The sequence below is a fragment of the Rhineura floridana genome, chromosome 16 (assembly GCF_030035675.1).
Source record: "Rhineura floridana isolate rRhiFlo1 chromosome 16, rRhiFlo1.hap2, whole genome shotgun sequence".
Classification (NCBI taxonomy): Eukaryota; Metazoa; Chordata; class Lepidosauria; order Squamata; family Rhineuridae; genus Rhineura; species Rhineura floridana.
Window position 1 is genome coordinate 27531058 of NC_084495.1, and position 15486 is coordinate 27546543.

General features: G+C 45.3%; 1 protein-coding gene across 2 annotated transcripts in view; it reads right to left on the reverse strand.

Moving 5' to 3' along the window:
* GRIA3 (glutamate ionotropic receptor AMPA type subunit 3) overlaps positions 1-15486 on the reverse strand; it is a 236851-nt gene that overhangs the window by 67517 nt on the left and 153848 nt on the right. For both annotated transcript variants that reach the window (XM_061598226.1, XM_061598227.1), the window contains exons 8-10: positions 15234-15338; positions 11063-11170; positions 9197-9403 (exon numbers count right to left, since the gene is read on the reverse strand). In XM_061598226.1, coding sequence (XP_061454210.1) covers positions 9197-9403; positions 11063-11170; positions 15234-15338 — 420 coding nt within the window. The remainder of the gene's footprint in view (positions 1-9196; positions 9404-11062; positions 11171-15233; positions 15339-15486) is intronic.

Consider the following 15486-nt stretch of genomic DNA (forward strand, 5'->3'; position numbering starts at 1 on the left):
GAATAGACAGAAGATAGAAAACAGAGACGAGAGTGTTACAGCAAGGCATCCCTTTCATATCCCTCATTTATATAGACCAACCTTTGCCAACCTGGTGCCTTCCAACTCCCATCACTCCTACCAAAATATCTGGAGAGCACAGGCTGGATGGCTTTAAAAGAGGATTAGCCAAACTCATGGAGGATAAGTGGCTATATTCTCCCTTTGCTGTTGATGGCACTATACCTCTGAATGTCAGTTGTTAGTAGGCTCTGTATGTTTCAGTTATCTTAGTTTCTCATTTTTCCAATCTTAAATTCACTTCTCCACATTTCTGTAGCAATTTGCATTTTTTTAAAAAAAATCCTCATGAAAATTCTTAGCATTTTAGTGTGGATTTCTCCTAATATTTTTGTATGCAGTTTTGACTAATGTACACATTTTTGCAAGCAATTGTCCTTAATATAATGCATATTGTTCCCAATACGAACCACCCGTACACTGTGTTCAAGATCAAAGGGTGGCAACAAGGGAGAGGGCCTTCTCAGTGGTGGCCTCCAAATTATGGAATGATCATGCTGATGAGGTGCGCCTGGCACCAACACTGTTATCTTTTTGGCGCCAGGTCAAGACTTTCCTCTTCTCCCAGGCATTTTAGCATGTGTTTTAAATTGTTTTTATATTGTTTTAAATTTTTAAATTGTGTTTTAAATTGTTTTTAAAATATGTGTTTGAAATTCTATATTTATTTTAATGTTTTTGATTGCTGTAAACCGCCCAGAGAGCTTCGGCTATGGGGCGGTATACAAGTGCAATAAATAAATAAATAAAACATTTTCACTAATTATTCATTTTGATACACGCTGTCCCCTAATATATGCATTTTTGTAAACTGAGAGTTGTTAGGAGATTCGCTATTCCTCTCATAATGCTGCAATTCCCAGAGTAGTTTAACAACCAATCTCTCTTTCCAGGGAACTCTGGGAATTGTAACTCCCTGATGGGAACAGGAGACTCCTAACAACTCTCAGCATCCTTAACAAACTACAGTTCCCAGGATTCTTTGGGGGAAGCCATGACTGTTTAGAATGCCACTTTAAATGTGCAGTGCAGATGGTGACTTAGTTTAAAAGAACTAGGCACTGGATTCTATGGCTAATATTATATCCTGCTATTTTTCTGCACTTTCACAGAATATCCACTGCATTTTGCTTTTCCTGTTCTTGTATTTGGGAGACAGCATCCCATTCTGCTGTTATTTAAAATCTGACATTGTGTTAAATTCTGGCATTTTGTTTTTACTTTTGGGGTGAAAGCCAATAATGGAATGATAGCACATAGGCAAAATGGTACTGCGCCTTCACAGAAATGGACCCCGAGAGGCAGAGCTGCAAAAATAGGGTAAAAATGAGGTTATGCATGAATCTGACACAGATTTGATATTGAAACAACTGTTCAAAAGGTGTCAAAGGAGGTAAGAACTCACAAGGGAAGAGGATTAAGTCCCCAAATTGAAAGAGCTTATATAAAAAAAGGATGACTATGTTCTGCCAAGATAATCAGGAGAGGCAGGTCTTTGCACATGAAACTACATTTTTAATGCCATGAGCAATGCCTGAGATAGTGGTGTAGGGGTGGAAGGAAGCGGGCCACTTTCATTTCCAATACCAAGGCCAGGCTCAGTTTAGCCTGTGATCCATTCACAGTCTTGATAAACGTGTAAACTCAGCCTTCCCCAAACTGGTGCCCTCCTGTTGTGTTGGACTATAGCTCCCATCATCCTTGAGACTGTCCTGTCTGGGGCTGATGGGAGCTATAGCCCAAAAAGTCTGGTGGCCACCAGGATGGGGAAGCCTGGCTTAAAAAAATTTGCACTGTTTGGGCAGTATTCCATCTTCTAGCCTTCCCCAGACCAGAGCAGTTTGTGGGGCTGAGAGAGGCAGGCAGGCAGGCACTTGGAAGCGAAGGGCCATCACTCAGTGGTCAAGCAATTGCCTTGCATGCAGAAGGTCCTAAATTCAAACCCTGGCATCTCCAGGTAGGGCTGGGACCCCTGTCTGAAAACCTGGAGAGCCACTGACAGTCAGTGTAAATAATACTGAGCTAGAGGTACCAGCGGTCTGACTCAGTATAAGGCAGTTTCCCATGTTCCTATGAAATGGATGGACACAGAGCTTCCAATTCTTCTAGGGCCTAAGTCTGCAGAGTTTCTGCTGGGCTTGGGAATTCAGAGGAAGCTGCCTTTGGAAGGACCTCCCCTCCCACGTAAGCTCTTCCCACTTGTGATTCCCAGCAACTGGTGTTCAGAGGCACATTGCCTCCAAGAGTGGAGATGGAACATAACCATCGTATCTAGTAGCCATTGATAGGGATATTTTTACAAGCCATATTTACTGCTAAATCTGTAGCCCTCTGGCTATTAAGAACACAAAAAGAGCCCTGCTGGATCATCATAACGGCCTATCTAGGCTGTGTACACACTATGCTGCTAAAGCACATTATTTCCCCCAAAGGATCCTGGGAACTGTAGCTCTATGAAGGGAAAAGTAGAATTATCAGGATTCTTTGGGAACTGGGTGTGTATGGAGTGTGTACCACACAAGGCCTTCTCTCAATCCCGCCAACCAAAACAGCTAGGTTGGTGGGTACTAGGGAGAGAGCCTTTTCTGTGGTGGCCCCCACTCTCTGGAACTCCCTCCCATGTGATCTTCGACATGCCCCTTCCCTAGATGTATTCCGCAAGGCCCTAAAGACGTGGCTATTCCAACAAGCCTTCGAGGTCCTTGGGATGGGTAAATCGTCATGAGTCTGTCATCTATCGTATGTTGTTAATATAATTGCTTTTATATGTATTGATGACTGTCCAGTATTTCTATCTATTGTTATTAATGTGATTGCATCTGATATTATTGTATTTTATCTTTTTTAATGTACGTCGCCTAGAGTGGCTAATTGCCAGATAGGCGACAAACAAATTAAGTATTATTATTATTATTACTATTATTATTATTATTATTTACACAGCCCTAGTTGAGCAACCTGTTCCCAAGGTGACCAGCTGGATGCCTGTGGGATGCCTGAAAGCAGGACCTGAGTGCAAAAGTACTCTCCCCTCCTGTAGTTTCCAGCTGCTGGCATTCGGAAGCATACTGTCTGTGACATACCACAGAGGTGCTTAGGGTTGGTGTCTAACAGCATGTGATGCAAAGGATGGGATTAGCTATCACAATGTACTTTTTAAAACACACACACACAAAATGCCAAGCTCTGTGTGCATGTGCACGATTGACGTCAGGCACACAGTGCGCACTGAGAGAAGGTTTGAGCCTTCCTTCCCCAGCCATGATATTGGTGAACCACCACCCCTTCACCGTGCCACAATGTGCATTGGGGAAAAAGTTCCTGTTGGCGCCAGTGGGAGCTTTTCCCCTAATTGCTGCAGAGGGGGCAATTTTCACAGTGGGGTATGGTCTGAAGGCATACCTTGCTGAAGCTAAGCAGGTTTGGGACTGGTCAGTGCATGGATGGGAGACCACATGTATGCCGCCTTGCGTTCCATGACAGAAAAAAGGTGGGCTATAAATTAAATAATAATAAAACAGAGAATGGGGCCATAGGGGGATGCTTTATGGAAAAGGTAAATTTTGAAGAGGGGTTGAATGAAGGAAAGGGGGAGGGCTTAGATGAATGTATGGATAAAGACAGGCTATTTGTTATGATGCCTACATAGAGCTTCTAAGTTCAAAGGCAGAGTGCTGAGTTGTTAAGGAGCTGCAACTGGGAGACAGCTGTTGCCTTCAAACTGTGCTTGTGGGCTTCTCATGGGCATCTGATTGGCCACTGTAGACGGAACCCGTAGGGGCTGGTGGCTCCATGTCAGTGGAATATGCTCCTAGTTTTAGTCCAAACTATCAAGGAGCTGTCCAAGGTGCTGAAGCTGGAGCCGATTCCACTGACGGAGCCGCCACTGGATAGAACTCTGGTCTGATGCAGCCAAACTCTTATATTCTTAAGTAGAGTTTGTCTACTTCAGCAGGGAGAGAACCCTAAAACCCCGGAGAGCTGCTGCCAGTCACACTGAGCTGAATGGACCAATGGGGTCTGACTCAGAATTAGGCAGCTTGCTATGTTCCTAGCAAATGATGCACTGGCCAGCCTTTTCATTATATTAGCAGGGTAAGGCAAAAGGCTTATTATGCTTTGAGGTTGGTTTGGTAGTGCACAAGATCAACTGGGAAAAGAGGCTCAACATTCCACTGCTGCATCTCTTATGCCACTCAGTTAACATCAGACGAAGCAGCAATGATATGCATTGACTAGACTGCCTGGCTAACTTTGTAGGAAGCCACTTGTCTGCGGTGACAGTTTAAGTACACAGTGGACAAATGCGAGCTGAGATAATGAATTATGCAGCAGCTCAGCTTGGCTGTTGGGGAAACTTCACAACAGAGGAGGCTTCCTTCAGAGCCCAGCCCCTGCACTTGCTAGGGTAGTTATTCAAAATTAATACAATGCATACAAAACGTGACGATCATTTCTCCAGACAAGACACATGGGGACACTGGGAGAAATGCAAAAACTCTTTGCTTTTGACTTTTGTAACAGGCTCCTAAGCTCCTGAGAAAGAGCAAAATCGCCCTGTGAATGAAAACTATGTTTTCCATAATGATCTGTTTTAATAGGAGTTTTCACTTTCAAAGTGTCTGGTAAATATTCTGTTATTAAGCCACCCCCCGAAGTTCCATATGTCTTCTCCTGTAAGTTGCTGGCAGTGAAAAGAATGTATGAGAATATGTGAATGTCATTATTAATGGCAGAGGAAGCATCTGACAAGTTCAGCTTTTGTTTAAATAAGGAAATCAAAGGTTCTAGTCCTTATGTATGTGAAGACAAGCTTGAAAATGTGTGGGAAAACATCTGCATATATCCAGAAGAGTGACTGAATAACAAGCTGTCCCTCCACCCATCTTTCTCTCTCTCAAGGACGAGCAGCATTATGCAAAGTAAGCAAATAAAAGTGTGCCTATTTGCATAATTTATATCAAGGTTAAAGGGGTCACCTTTCCTGATTGCAGAGCATGTGTGACTTCCCTAATATTTGCTAGCTCTCTTTCTTTTTTTCTGCTCATCAAGGCAAAATTCTGTCTCAGCAAATGTTCCTGACTTGGAGAACTTAAATGCTGCGGACCATGGGATGATCCAGCCTGTTAGGAGCCAATTACATTTCTGGCAGCAGTAGAACTGCAAAGTGCTGTAGTGGTGGAGAGGGTGATATTTGAAGTGAAGACACAAGTGGGGATTTGAACTCATAGACTCTGGACTCCCAGCCAGGCTCTCCTCCCCACTGTGCCCCTCACAGAGCAACAATTCCCAGAGTGGCTTAACAATCCATCCCTCTTCCCAAAGGCAGTTCTTATCTCAACATACCAAAAAATGCAAAAAAAAAAAAGTATTTTAGGATAAAATACTTTTAAGAAATACATACGTGGAAATAACTGAATTTAAATATGTTGTGATACAATAAGATAATTAGGTTTATATATGTGTTTTGTGATAACATTCTGTGATAAAATATGGATAGTATTTATTTAACTACACTATTTTGTAAAGATTTTTTTAAAAAAACAGCACAGATTGATGCAAAAATGGGACAGATCTGACTTATGAATGAGCAAGCAATCTACCCATCCCTGTTCAGCAGCAATGTGAAAGCCCTCTCTAACCAGTTTTGCTCAGGCAGAAGAATTTACTTTCCTGTTTGGTTAAACAAACCCCAGCATCGTTGCCTGACTTATACTCCGAGCTGTTGTGCTCCCTGTGGAGAGAGGCTGAGAAGTGCAATCATGTTCAGGTAACAGACCCGGGGCTCTGTGCAACACATCACAACAACAGCCTTCTGAGTTGTACTAATCCCAGAAGATCAAGACAGAATTCTGACCTGAGCCAAACCACTCCACAAAAGGTTGGTGTTTGTGCAGAGGTTTTGTTGACTCTTTATTGTTCACTGGATGCATCTGCTGTAGGGCTACATGAAAGCAGATCCCAAGCTGAAATGATATTGCCAGTGTGGTCATGAGAAAAATAGGGTAGATGTGGCTAGGGGTCAGGGAGAATCGAAGAGATGTGGGTTCCAAATCCCAGGAAGCACAAAGCCCGCATCAGGGCTCAGCATCATTGGGCAGCTCCCGAGGTCCACACCCATGCAGGGCCCCCCATGTCAACCTCCGGAGTCCCCTGGCTCTGCCACCCCTCTTCTTCACTGCTCCTGCCTGTTCACCTGCATTTTCTGAGTGAGCCATCAGTGAGAAGTGAGGAAATAGAGACGCGTCGCCTGCCTGCCTGCCTTCTGCTCTCCCTCTGGACAACTGGAAAACTGGTAGAAAGTATTATTAAAGCTAGATTAACTAAGCACATAGAAGAACAAGCCTTGCTGAAGCAGAGCCAGCATGGCTTCTGCAAGGGAAAGTCCTGTCTCAGTAACCTATTAGAATTTTTTGAGAGTGTCAACAAGCATACAGATAGAGGTGATCCAGTGGACATAGTGTACTTAGACTTTCAAAAAGCGTTTGACAAGGTACCTCACCAAAGGCTTCTGAGGAAGCTTAGCAGTCATGGAATAAGAGGAGAGGTCCTCTTGTGGATAAGAAATTGGTTAAGAAGCAGAAAGCAGAGAGTAGGAATCAACGGACAGTTCTCCCAATGGAGGGCTGTAGAAAGTGGAGTCTCTCAAGGATCGGTATTGGGACCTGTACTTTTCAACTTGTTCATTAATGACCTAGAATTAGGAGTGAGCAGTGAAGTGGCCAAGTTTGCTGATGACACTAAATTGTTCAGGGTTGTTAAAACAAAAAGGGATTGCGAAGAGCTCCAAAAAGACCTCTCCAAACTGAGTGAATGGGCAGAAAAATGGCAAATGCAATTCAATATAAACAAGTGTAAAATTATGCATATTGGAGCAAAAAATCTTAATTTCACATATACACTCATGGGGTCTGAACTGGCAGTGACCGACCAGGAGAGAGACCTCGGGGTTGTAGTGGACAGCACGATGAAAATGTCGGCCCAGTGTGCGGCAGCTGTGAAAAAGGCAAATTCCATGCTAGCGATAATTAGGAAAGGTATTGAAAATAAAACAGCCGATATCATAATGCCGTTGTATAAATCTATGGTGCGGCCGCATTTGGAATACTGTGTACAGTTCTGGTCGCCTCATCTCAAAAAGGATATTATAGAGTTGGAAAAGGTTCAGAAGAGGGCAACCAGAATGATCAAGGGGATGGAGCGACTCCCTTACGAGGAAAGGTTGCAGCATTTGGGGCTTTTTAGTTTAGAGAAAAGGCGGGTCAGAGGAGACATGATAGAAGTGTATGCATGGCATTGAGAAAGTGGATAGAGAAAAGTTCTTCTCCCTCTCTCATAATGCTAGTACTCGTGGACATTCAAAGAAGCTGAATGTTGGAAGATTCAGGACAGACAAAAGGAAGTACTCCTTTACTCAGCGCATAGTTAAACTATGGAATTTGCTCCCACAAGATGCAGTAATGGCCACCAGCTTGGATGGCTTTAAAAGAAGATTAGACAAATTCATGGAGGACAGGGCTATCAATGGCTACTAGCCGTGATGGCTGTGCTCTGCCACCCAAGTCACAGGCAGCATGCTTCTGAAAACCAGTTGCTGGAAGCCTCAGGAGGGGAGAGTGTTCTTGCACTCGGGTCCTGCTTGCGGGCTTCCCCCAGGCACCTGGTTGGCCACTGTGACAACAGGATGCTGGACTAGATGGGCCACTGGCCTGATCCAGCAGGCTCTTCTTATGTTCTTATGTTCTTAACGGGGCAGACTGGCAAGTGAATGAATGGGCAGTGGGGACAGTGGCAAAGAGGAGGTGGCCCGTTGAGGATGTCTTGGCCCATTCCCTGTAAAACCTGGAGCTGGCACTGACTGAGGAGACCTGAGGAAACTCATTTCACCTTAGGCATCTGTTTAGGCCCAGTAAGGGTACAGGAGCCCAAGACCAGGGGTGGGGAACCTCAGGCCCGGAAGCCAAATGCAGACCCCAAGGCCTTTCTCTCTGTCCCTCAGATCTGTCTCCCCAGGCCACAGCCTCTCCCCAGCTGCGCTCTCCTTGAGTGTTTTGTGCCTGGCTGGTGCTCTGACAGTGCTTCTTGCTTGCCCAGATAGAGGGGTGTATGAGCGTGTAGAAACTAGCTTACTGTACAAAGGTAATATTTACCTTCATTGCTCCACCCACATTTGCCTCTGGCCACACCCACCACTGGCATGTGGCCCCCAGCAGGTTGACCAGAAGGGCATGTGGACCTCAGACTCCCCAGCTGTGCCCCAGATGCTATTACAGCAATCATTATCCCAAAGTAGTGGCCATGCTGGGACCCTACAACATCTGGAGGGCCACAGGTTCCCCTATCTGTGCTGCAGGAGATGCAGGAAGGCTAACATCCAACATATATACCTCAAGCAGAATCAAGAAGTTCTGCTTTTCCTGGACTATACCGCTGCAAGCAGGGCTTGCACATTTGAATACTACTCAAAGAGGAACAAATAAATGTCATAAACAGTTAGTATATAAGGCAAAATGGTTTAGCCTACTTTTCTCCCTGGCATGATATTACTGAAGGCCCCTGCAGCCCAATGTACAGACAATTCGAAGAAACACTTTATCACTTAATTCTGCTTTATATATAATCTGCACTTAACTCATCCGGCATTGCTATTTTCAACAGGATCGCAGGGGTGGACATTGCTGTAAAAATTATTAAACAATTTGGTTAACTTGACAAATCTGGATCAATGTTATGCCAGTATAGCTTTCATGGCTGACCCCCTTCAAAGAAATTCTGGGAATTGTAGTTTGATGAGAATTCATAGAAACATAGGAAGCTGCCTTATACTGAGTCAGACCATTGGTTGCCATAAAGACAATTCTGGGTTATGTTTGAAAGTATGGGGTCACATAACTGAGAATGGTCAATAGGTGGCAGACCAAGAAATGGAGACCAATCATGTCAGTGTTTTGGACATCCGCCATAATATAATCAATGGGATTGTTTTTCTTTGCCTCTGTACGTACCTGTATGCACAACTATGGAGCTTTGCCAGTGTAAATAAGGACAGTGGGGACCTGCTTGGCTATGCTAACAGTTCTTTCATATGGGTTAAGAAAAATAACAACATATGCAAAAGAGCTCAAGGGCGACTTACCCCGTAGACCAGCTCACCCACCATGCCATTCCACATTTTAGTGTCAGGATCTCTCGCTCCGTATTTCCCATCAGGAACAATGGACAGTTCATATTTTATCCCAACATGCTTTGCTATTTCATAAGCTAGATCAACACAGTAGCCTTCGTATTTCTCATTTCCTTCTTTTTGGTCAGGAGTCTGCTTGCGCATCACATAGGGTGCTTCCTGTGAAATGACAGGGTGAAGAACAAAAACCAAAGTCTTTTCCCCCACCCAATTCAATATACATCTTCTATAAAAATGTTCCAGATGGCTGTGGGTGGGTGTGCAGTAGGGATGGGCGAATCTGTCCGCTTTGATTTCTCTCAATTTCTCTTGTTTCCAGTCTTAAATTCAGTTCTCCACATTTCAATATCAGTTTGCACATTCTTTTTTTTTTAAAAAAAAAGTTCTCATGAACATTTGTCAACATTTTACTGTGAATTTCTCCTAATATACATATTTTGCCTAATGTACATGATTTTGTAAGCAATTTCTCCTAATAAAATACATTCTTGCATGCTATTTTCACTGATATATAAATTTTCATGCACACTTTACCAAGTGTATGAATTTTTGTACACATTACTTGGTTGGAGGACTGCACTGCAGAATTCAGAGAAGGGCAAATTTTGAAGGATGACCACATTTTGGCTTGTGTATTGTTTCAGGAAGTGTGAATTAGGTAGATCTGCTTTTAAATGTGAACTGAACCACATTTCTCTCCCATTCCTAGTCTGCAGAAGATCTCCATCTTTATCTATACCACCACTTCAGAGATGCTGGCAGGCAGTGGCGTCACTAGGGGGGTGAGGGGGTGCGGACCGCACTAGGTGACACCATCCGAGGGGGTGACACCCAGAGCCGCCCCGCCCCTAGGCACCAGGAAGTGGGGCAGTTGCAGGGACCCAGGGAAGCAGCAGCAGCAACAACGAAGGCCGCACCAGAGAGGGAGGGAGAGAGAGAGATAAGTGACCCCCCACCCCCAGCCAATAAGCTGCGAGGGCCCGCACCCAGAGGAGAGGCAGTCTGTGGGGCCAATTAGCTGCGCCCTCCCATTTTACCTTCAGCCTCCCTTCCCTCCCCCTGCGAGGCCGGCATCCACGCCCCCTCCCGGTTGCCTGAGGCCTGGCTGGGGCCTGCTCGCCACTTGCCGCCTGCCGAGATGCCGCACGGCTTCAAGGCCAGAGACCTTGTCTTTGCCAAGATGAAGGGATACCCGCACTGGCCTGCCCGGGTAGGTCTGTGTGAGAGAGATTAAAAGAGCGGGGGGGCAGAGAGGGAGGGAGGGAGAGTGCTCCTTGTTGCCTGGTAACCACGCCCCTCCCTCCCTCCCTTCCTCCCTCCCTCCCTCCTGCACTGGGAGACACCAACTCTAGTGATGCCACTGCTGGCAGGACAGGTACTGTGTGTCAGAAAGCTAAGGTGGAAGAAGGTACTGGACCAGGTTTGGGAACCTGTGTCCTTTCACCTTTAACAGAACTCCTTACATGCCATCTCTCTGTAAGTAGCAGTAAGGGGAAAAAGCTCTCCCAATGCAGAGCGATGGACTATCTTGGTACCTTCCATACAAGGAAAGGGTAAATCATTTGCAGTATTTTAGTTTAGAAAGAAGATGACTGAAGGAGGAACACAACAGCTTGTATGCAATGCTAGTCCTACTCACAGCAGACCCATCGTTATTGGGCATGATGAACTTAGGTCCATGAATTTCAAAGGGTCTGAGTAGGATTTAGTTGCTTATAACCCAATGGAGGCTTATAAACTTAGGAAAATTTCAGAGAAAGTGAAGGTTTTTTCTAAGGTTTCTATTTCTAACTGCAAACCAGCTGCCATGGAACTTACGAGGATGGTGGTGACTACAATGGTCCTGTTCTCAACAGAAGAAGTGTCATTGGAGACTGTGTGGTCTAGTGCCGGCACAAACCTCTCATATTCATTCCAGTAACCAGCCTATAGTTGAAGGAGAACACAGCCAAATCAACATGTTGCATTTCAACTGTGTTAATATCTCGCCAGCCACTCCATGTAATGCACTGGACTACTGTGGGGATAATGATAGCCCTGCATTCCTAGTGTTTTACATAAATTAGCACAAGATGACAAATAAAAAAGGGTTTTTTGTTATACTGTATTTTTGGAGGGGTGCTTTTCCTTTCTTTCCTTTTTAAACATCTCTCAGTATGGGTTATATGCCAGAGAATATGTATAGATATTCATTCTTAATTTTTTAATGAATTCATCCATCTCTACAGAGTAAGAGGGGTGTTGTAGGATATGTAGTCCAATTACTTGCTTGATGTAGAAAATCTAGAGCATTCCCAACGTTTTCCTGGCCAGCCTCTCCGTGAAGACCTCCAGTGAGGCAGAGTCCAACAACCCTCTACACCAGGTGTTCCCAAACTGTGGTCAGTAGACCACCAGTGGTCCATGAGCATCATTCAGATGGTCTGCAACATGTCTGTGGTTTTGTGGTTGAAGGCGGAAGATGGCAATCCATCACATTAAATACCCACATTGATTTTTAATTGTGTTGTTATTGTTTCTTTTATTCCTTATACTGTATTTTACTTATTTGAATTCTATGGCACGCAATAAAAATATAAGAAATAAAACCAATAAAAATACAATTAAAAATCGCACTGTATCTAGCACAATACACTATAATTGCTACCAGAGGCAGAATAAGACCATCAGCAACTGTCAAGGGGGCCATAAGGGGAAAAAAAGTTTGGAAACCCCAGTTCTAGGTTGTTAGCTGTTGAACTGCTCTTAACCATGTTTCCTAATATTCAGCAAAATCTCCTGTACTGAAACGTAAGCTCTTTAGATCTAGTCCCCAGTCCTGCCCCCTGGATAGGGCAGACTAATACTCAAGAGATCCCATCCCAGTGGCTCTATTAACAGGGGTGTCCACACATTACATTCAATGTACCCATGTCCACAGTATACACAGATAGTTGAGCTAATAATAATAATAATAAATTTTATTTTTCAGCCGCCTATCTGTCCGGGTTAGGGACACTCTAGGCGACGAACAACAAGAATAAAAACAATACATATAGATCAACATAATCAAATTTTAAGCTAAAAAACCATTCGTTAATTCAATTGTAACATAAGTTAATCTGTCCCAATCTTGTAGGCCTGCCTGAACAGCCAGGTCTTCAAGGCTCGGCGATAGCTGGACAGGGAGGGAGCATGTCTGAGATCGAAAGGGAGAGAGTTCCAGAGGGTGGGGGCCACAACAGAGAAGGCCCTCTCTCTGGTCTGTACCAGCCTAGCTGTTCTCACCGGTGGGACCGAGAGAAGGTCTTGCGAGGCTGATCTCGTCAGGCGGCACAATCGGTGATTCTGGAGGCGTTCCTTCAGATATACTGGGCCGAAACCGTATAGGGTTTTAAAGGTCAACACCAACACCTTGAATTGGGCCCGGTAGACAACTGGTAGCCAGTGAAGATCTAATAACACTGGGGTGATATGATCCCAGCGACGGCTATGCGTAATCAAGCATGCCGCCGCGTTCTGTACCAGCTGTAATTTCCGGACCGTTTTCAAGGGTAACCCCACATAGAGCGCATTGCAGTAGTCTAAGCGAGAGGAGACCAGGGCATGTATCACCTGAGGGAGCAGGTGAACAGGAAGATAGGGACGCAGTCTCCGTATCAGATGTAATTGATACCAAGCTGCCCGGCTCACTGCTGTAATCTGAGCCTCCATGGACAGCTGGGAGTCAAGTATGACCCCAAGACTGCGGACCTGGTCCTTCAGGGGTAAACTTACCCCATCAAGCATCAGGTCAGTAATTCCTAACTTCCTTTTATCTTCCACAAGTAATACCTCAGTCTTGTCGGGGTTCAGCTTCAGCCTATACTCTCCCATCCATCCACTTACGGATTCTAGGCACTTGGACATGGTATTCACAGCCAACTCCGGTGAGGACTTAAAGGAGAGATAGAGCTGAGTGTCATCTGCGTACTGATGGCACTGCAACCCAAAACTCCTGATGATTGCTCCTAGCGGTTTCACATAGATGTTGAATAGCATGGGAGAGAGGATAGAACCCTGTGGAACTCCACAATGAAGAGGCCAAGGGTCTGAAACCTCATCTCCCAATGCCACCCGTTGCTGCCTATCCGAGAGATAGGAACGGAACCACTGCAAGACAGTGCCTCCTATTCCTAATCCCTCTAGGCAGTTTAAAAGGATACCGTGGTCAACGGTATCGAAAGCCGCTGAGAGGTCCAGGAGGACAAGGAAGGTGTATTCACCCCTATCCAATGCCCTCTGCATATCATCTACCAGAGCGACCAAGGCTGTTTCCGTACCATGACCAGTCCTAAAACCCAATTGGTATGGATCTAAATAATCCGTTTCCTCCAAGTGTGTCTGTAATTGCACAGCCACCACCCTCTCAATCACCTTGCCCAAGAATGGTAAATTAGAGACTGGGCAAAAGTTGTTTAACTCTTGGGGATCCAAGGACGGTTTTTTTAAGATGGGCTTTATTACCGCTTCCTTGAGGGCTGATGGCATTGCACTCTCTTGCAAGGATGCATTCACCACCGCCTTGATCCCTTCGCCCAGTCTCTCTTTACAGCTCATGATGAGCCATGATGGGCAAGGATCAACCAGACAGGTGGTCGGCTTCACAGTACAGAGCACCTTGTCCACTTCCTCAGAGAGAAGAGGCTGAAACCGATCCCAACAGACCGGAATGCAACTGGCCGACTCTGGCCCACTTCCTGTCTCCACGGCGAGCGGAAGCGTGCTCTTCAGACGTTCGATTTTATCGGCAAAGTGTTTAGCAAAAGTATCACAGGAGATTTTAGAATGTTCCATGGGTTCCTGAGCAACTGGACCGACCAGGCTTCGGACCACTTGGAACAATCTCCTGGGACAACACTCTGCCGATGCAATAGAGGCAGCAAAGAAATTTTTCTTTGCTGCCTTTGTTGCCACCTGGTAGGCAGCTATTGCTGTTCTAACCCGTGTCCGATCATCTTCAGTGCAAGATTTCCGCCACCGGCGCTCAAGTCGTCTCACCTCCTGTCTCAGACCCCACAGCCGTGGTGTATACCAAGGTGCTGTCTTTCTGTTCAGGGGGAGAGGACGTTTCCATATGTACACAAGCAGAATCCCTAAACTGCCCTTTGGGCCCAACCTCCAGTACATACAATCAACAAACTTGGTCTCGTGGAGAGGGGGTCTGGCGAAACACAAAGATTCCCGGTAGATAAGTGCCACTCCCACTCCCCGCCTCCCAATCCTCGGCTGCTGTGCATATCGGAAACCGGCTGGACACATGGCCTCAAGTATAGGAGCTGAGGCCTCATCCAGCCATGTCTCCGTAATACACACCAGGTCTGCGTCCTCATCCAGAATCATATCCTGGATGAGTGATGTTTTCTGTACCACAGACCTGGCGTTACACAACAGCAATCGAAGATTGGATAGAATTCTGCTTTCCCCAGTTACCTTCTGGTGGTAAACAGGCCCGGAACAAGGGATGGATATTAAGCATCTATCCCTAGTTCCCCAATGCCGGCTTGGCCTGCTACCCACGCCCCTACAGAATCTGCCGCCTAGCCTTTCAATATTGTGGCCCCCCACCCACCCACACACTAACCCCCTCTGATCTACACATAGCTCCCTCCGGTATGCCGACAGGCAGGCCTTCTCCTTCGGTACAGTAAAAGCAGTAAAACAACCCCCTGCCCCCCCAAAAAATAAAAAAATGAGCTACACTCATTGCTCACGTGTAACATTCAACAAGTGTACTTTCTGTCTCCCGGGGAAAACAATAGCTGAATTGTACACATCAACAAGTGCACAATCTTCCACACAAATGCTTGTTCATGTGCAGAGACAGATTGCACTTGCACTCAATGCAATGTATGAACGAGCCTAATGTCTTTGTTGTACAATTGATCCCCACCACCACCATGTATTATACTTAGGGTAGAGTAGTACAGGGCTGGGAGCATATGCAGCCATTCACCCAAGCATGGCTTACCTTCCGTGGCCCTCCAGGTCTCATTTCGTATACGTCAATTGTATAATTAGTTCTACGTCCATAGGTGTCAAATTGGATGTTTCCTGTCATTCCTTGCACTTGCACCTTAACAATAATAAATTGCAACATACTGTCATGAAAAGGAAGGAGATGCCTACACATTTTGAAATATTTTTAATCTGCTGGAAATGCTTTCACTTCAGCACCTGTTCATTCCAAGAGGGATTTGCTGCTTCTGCACATGATACAACAA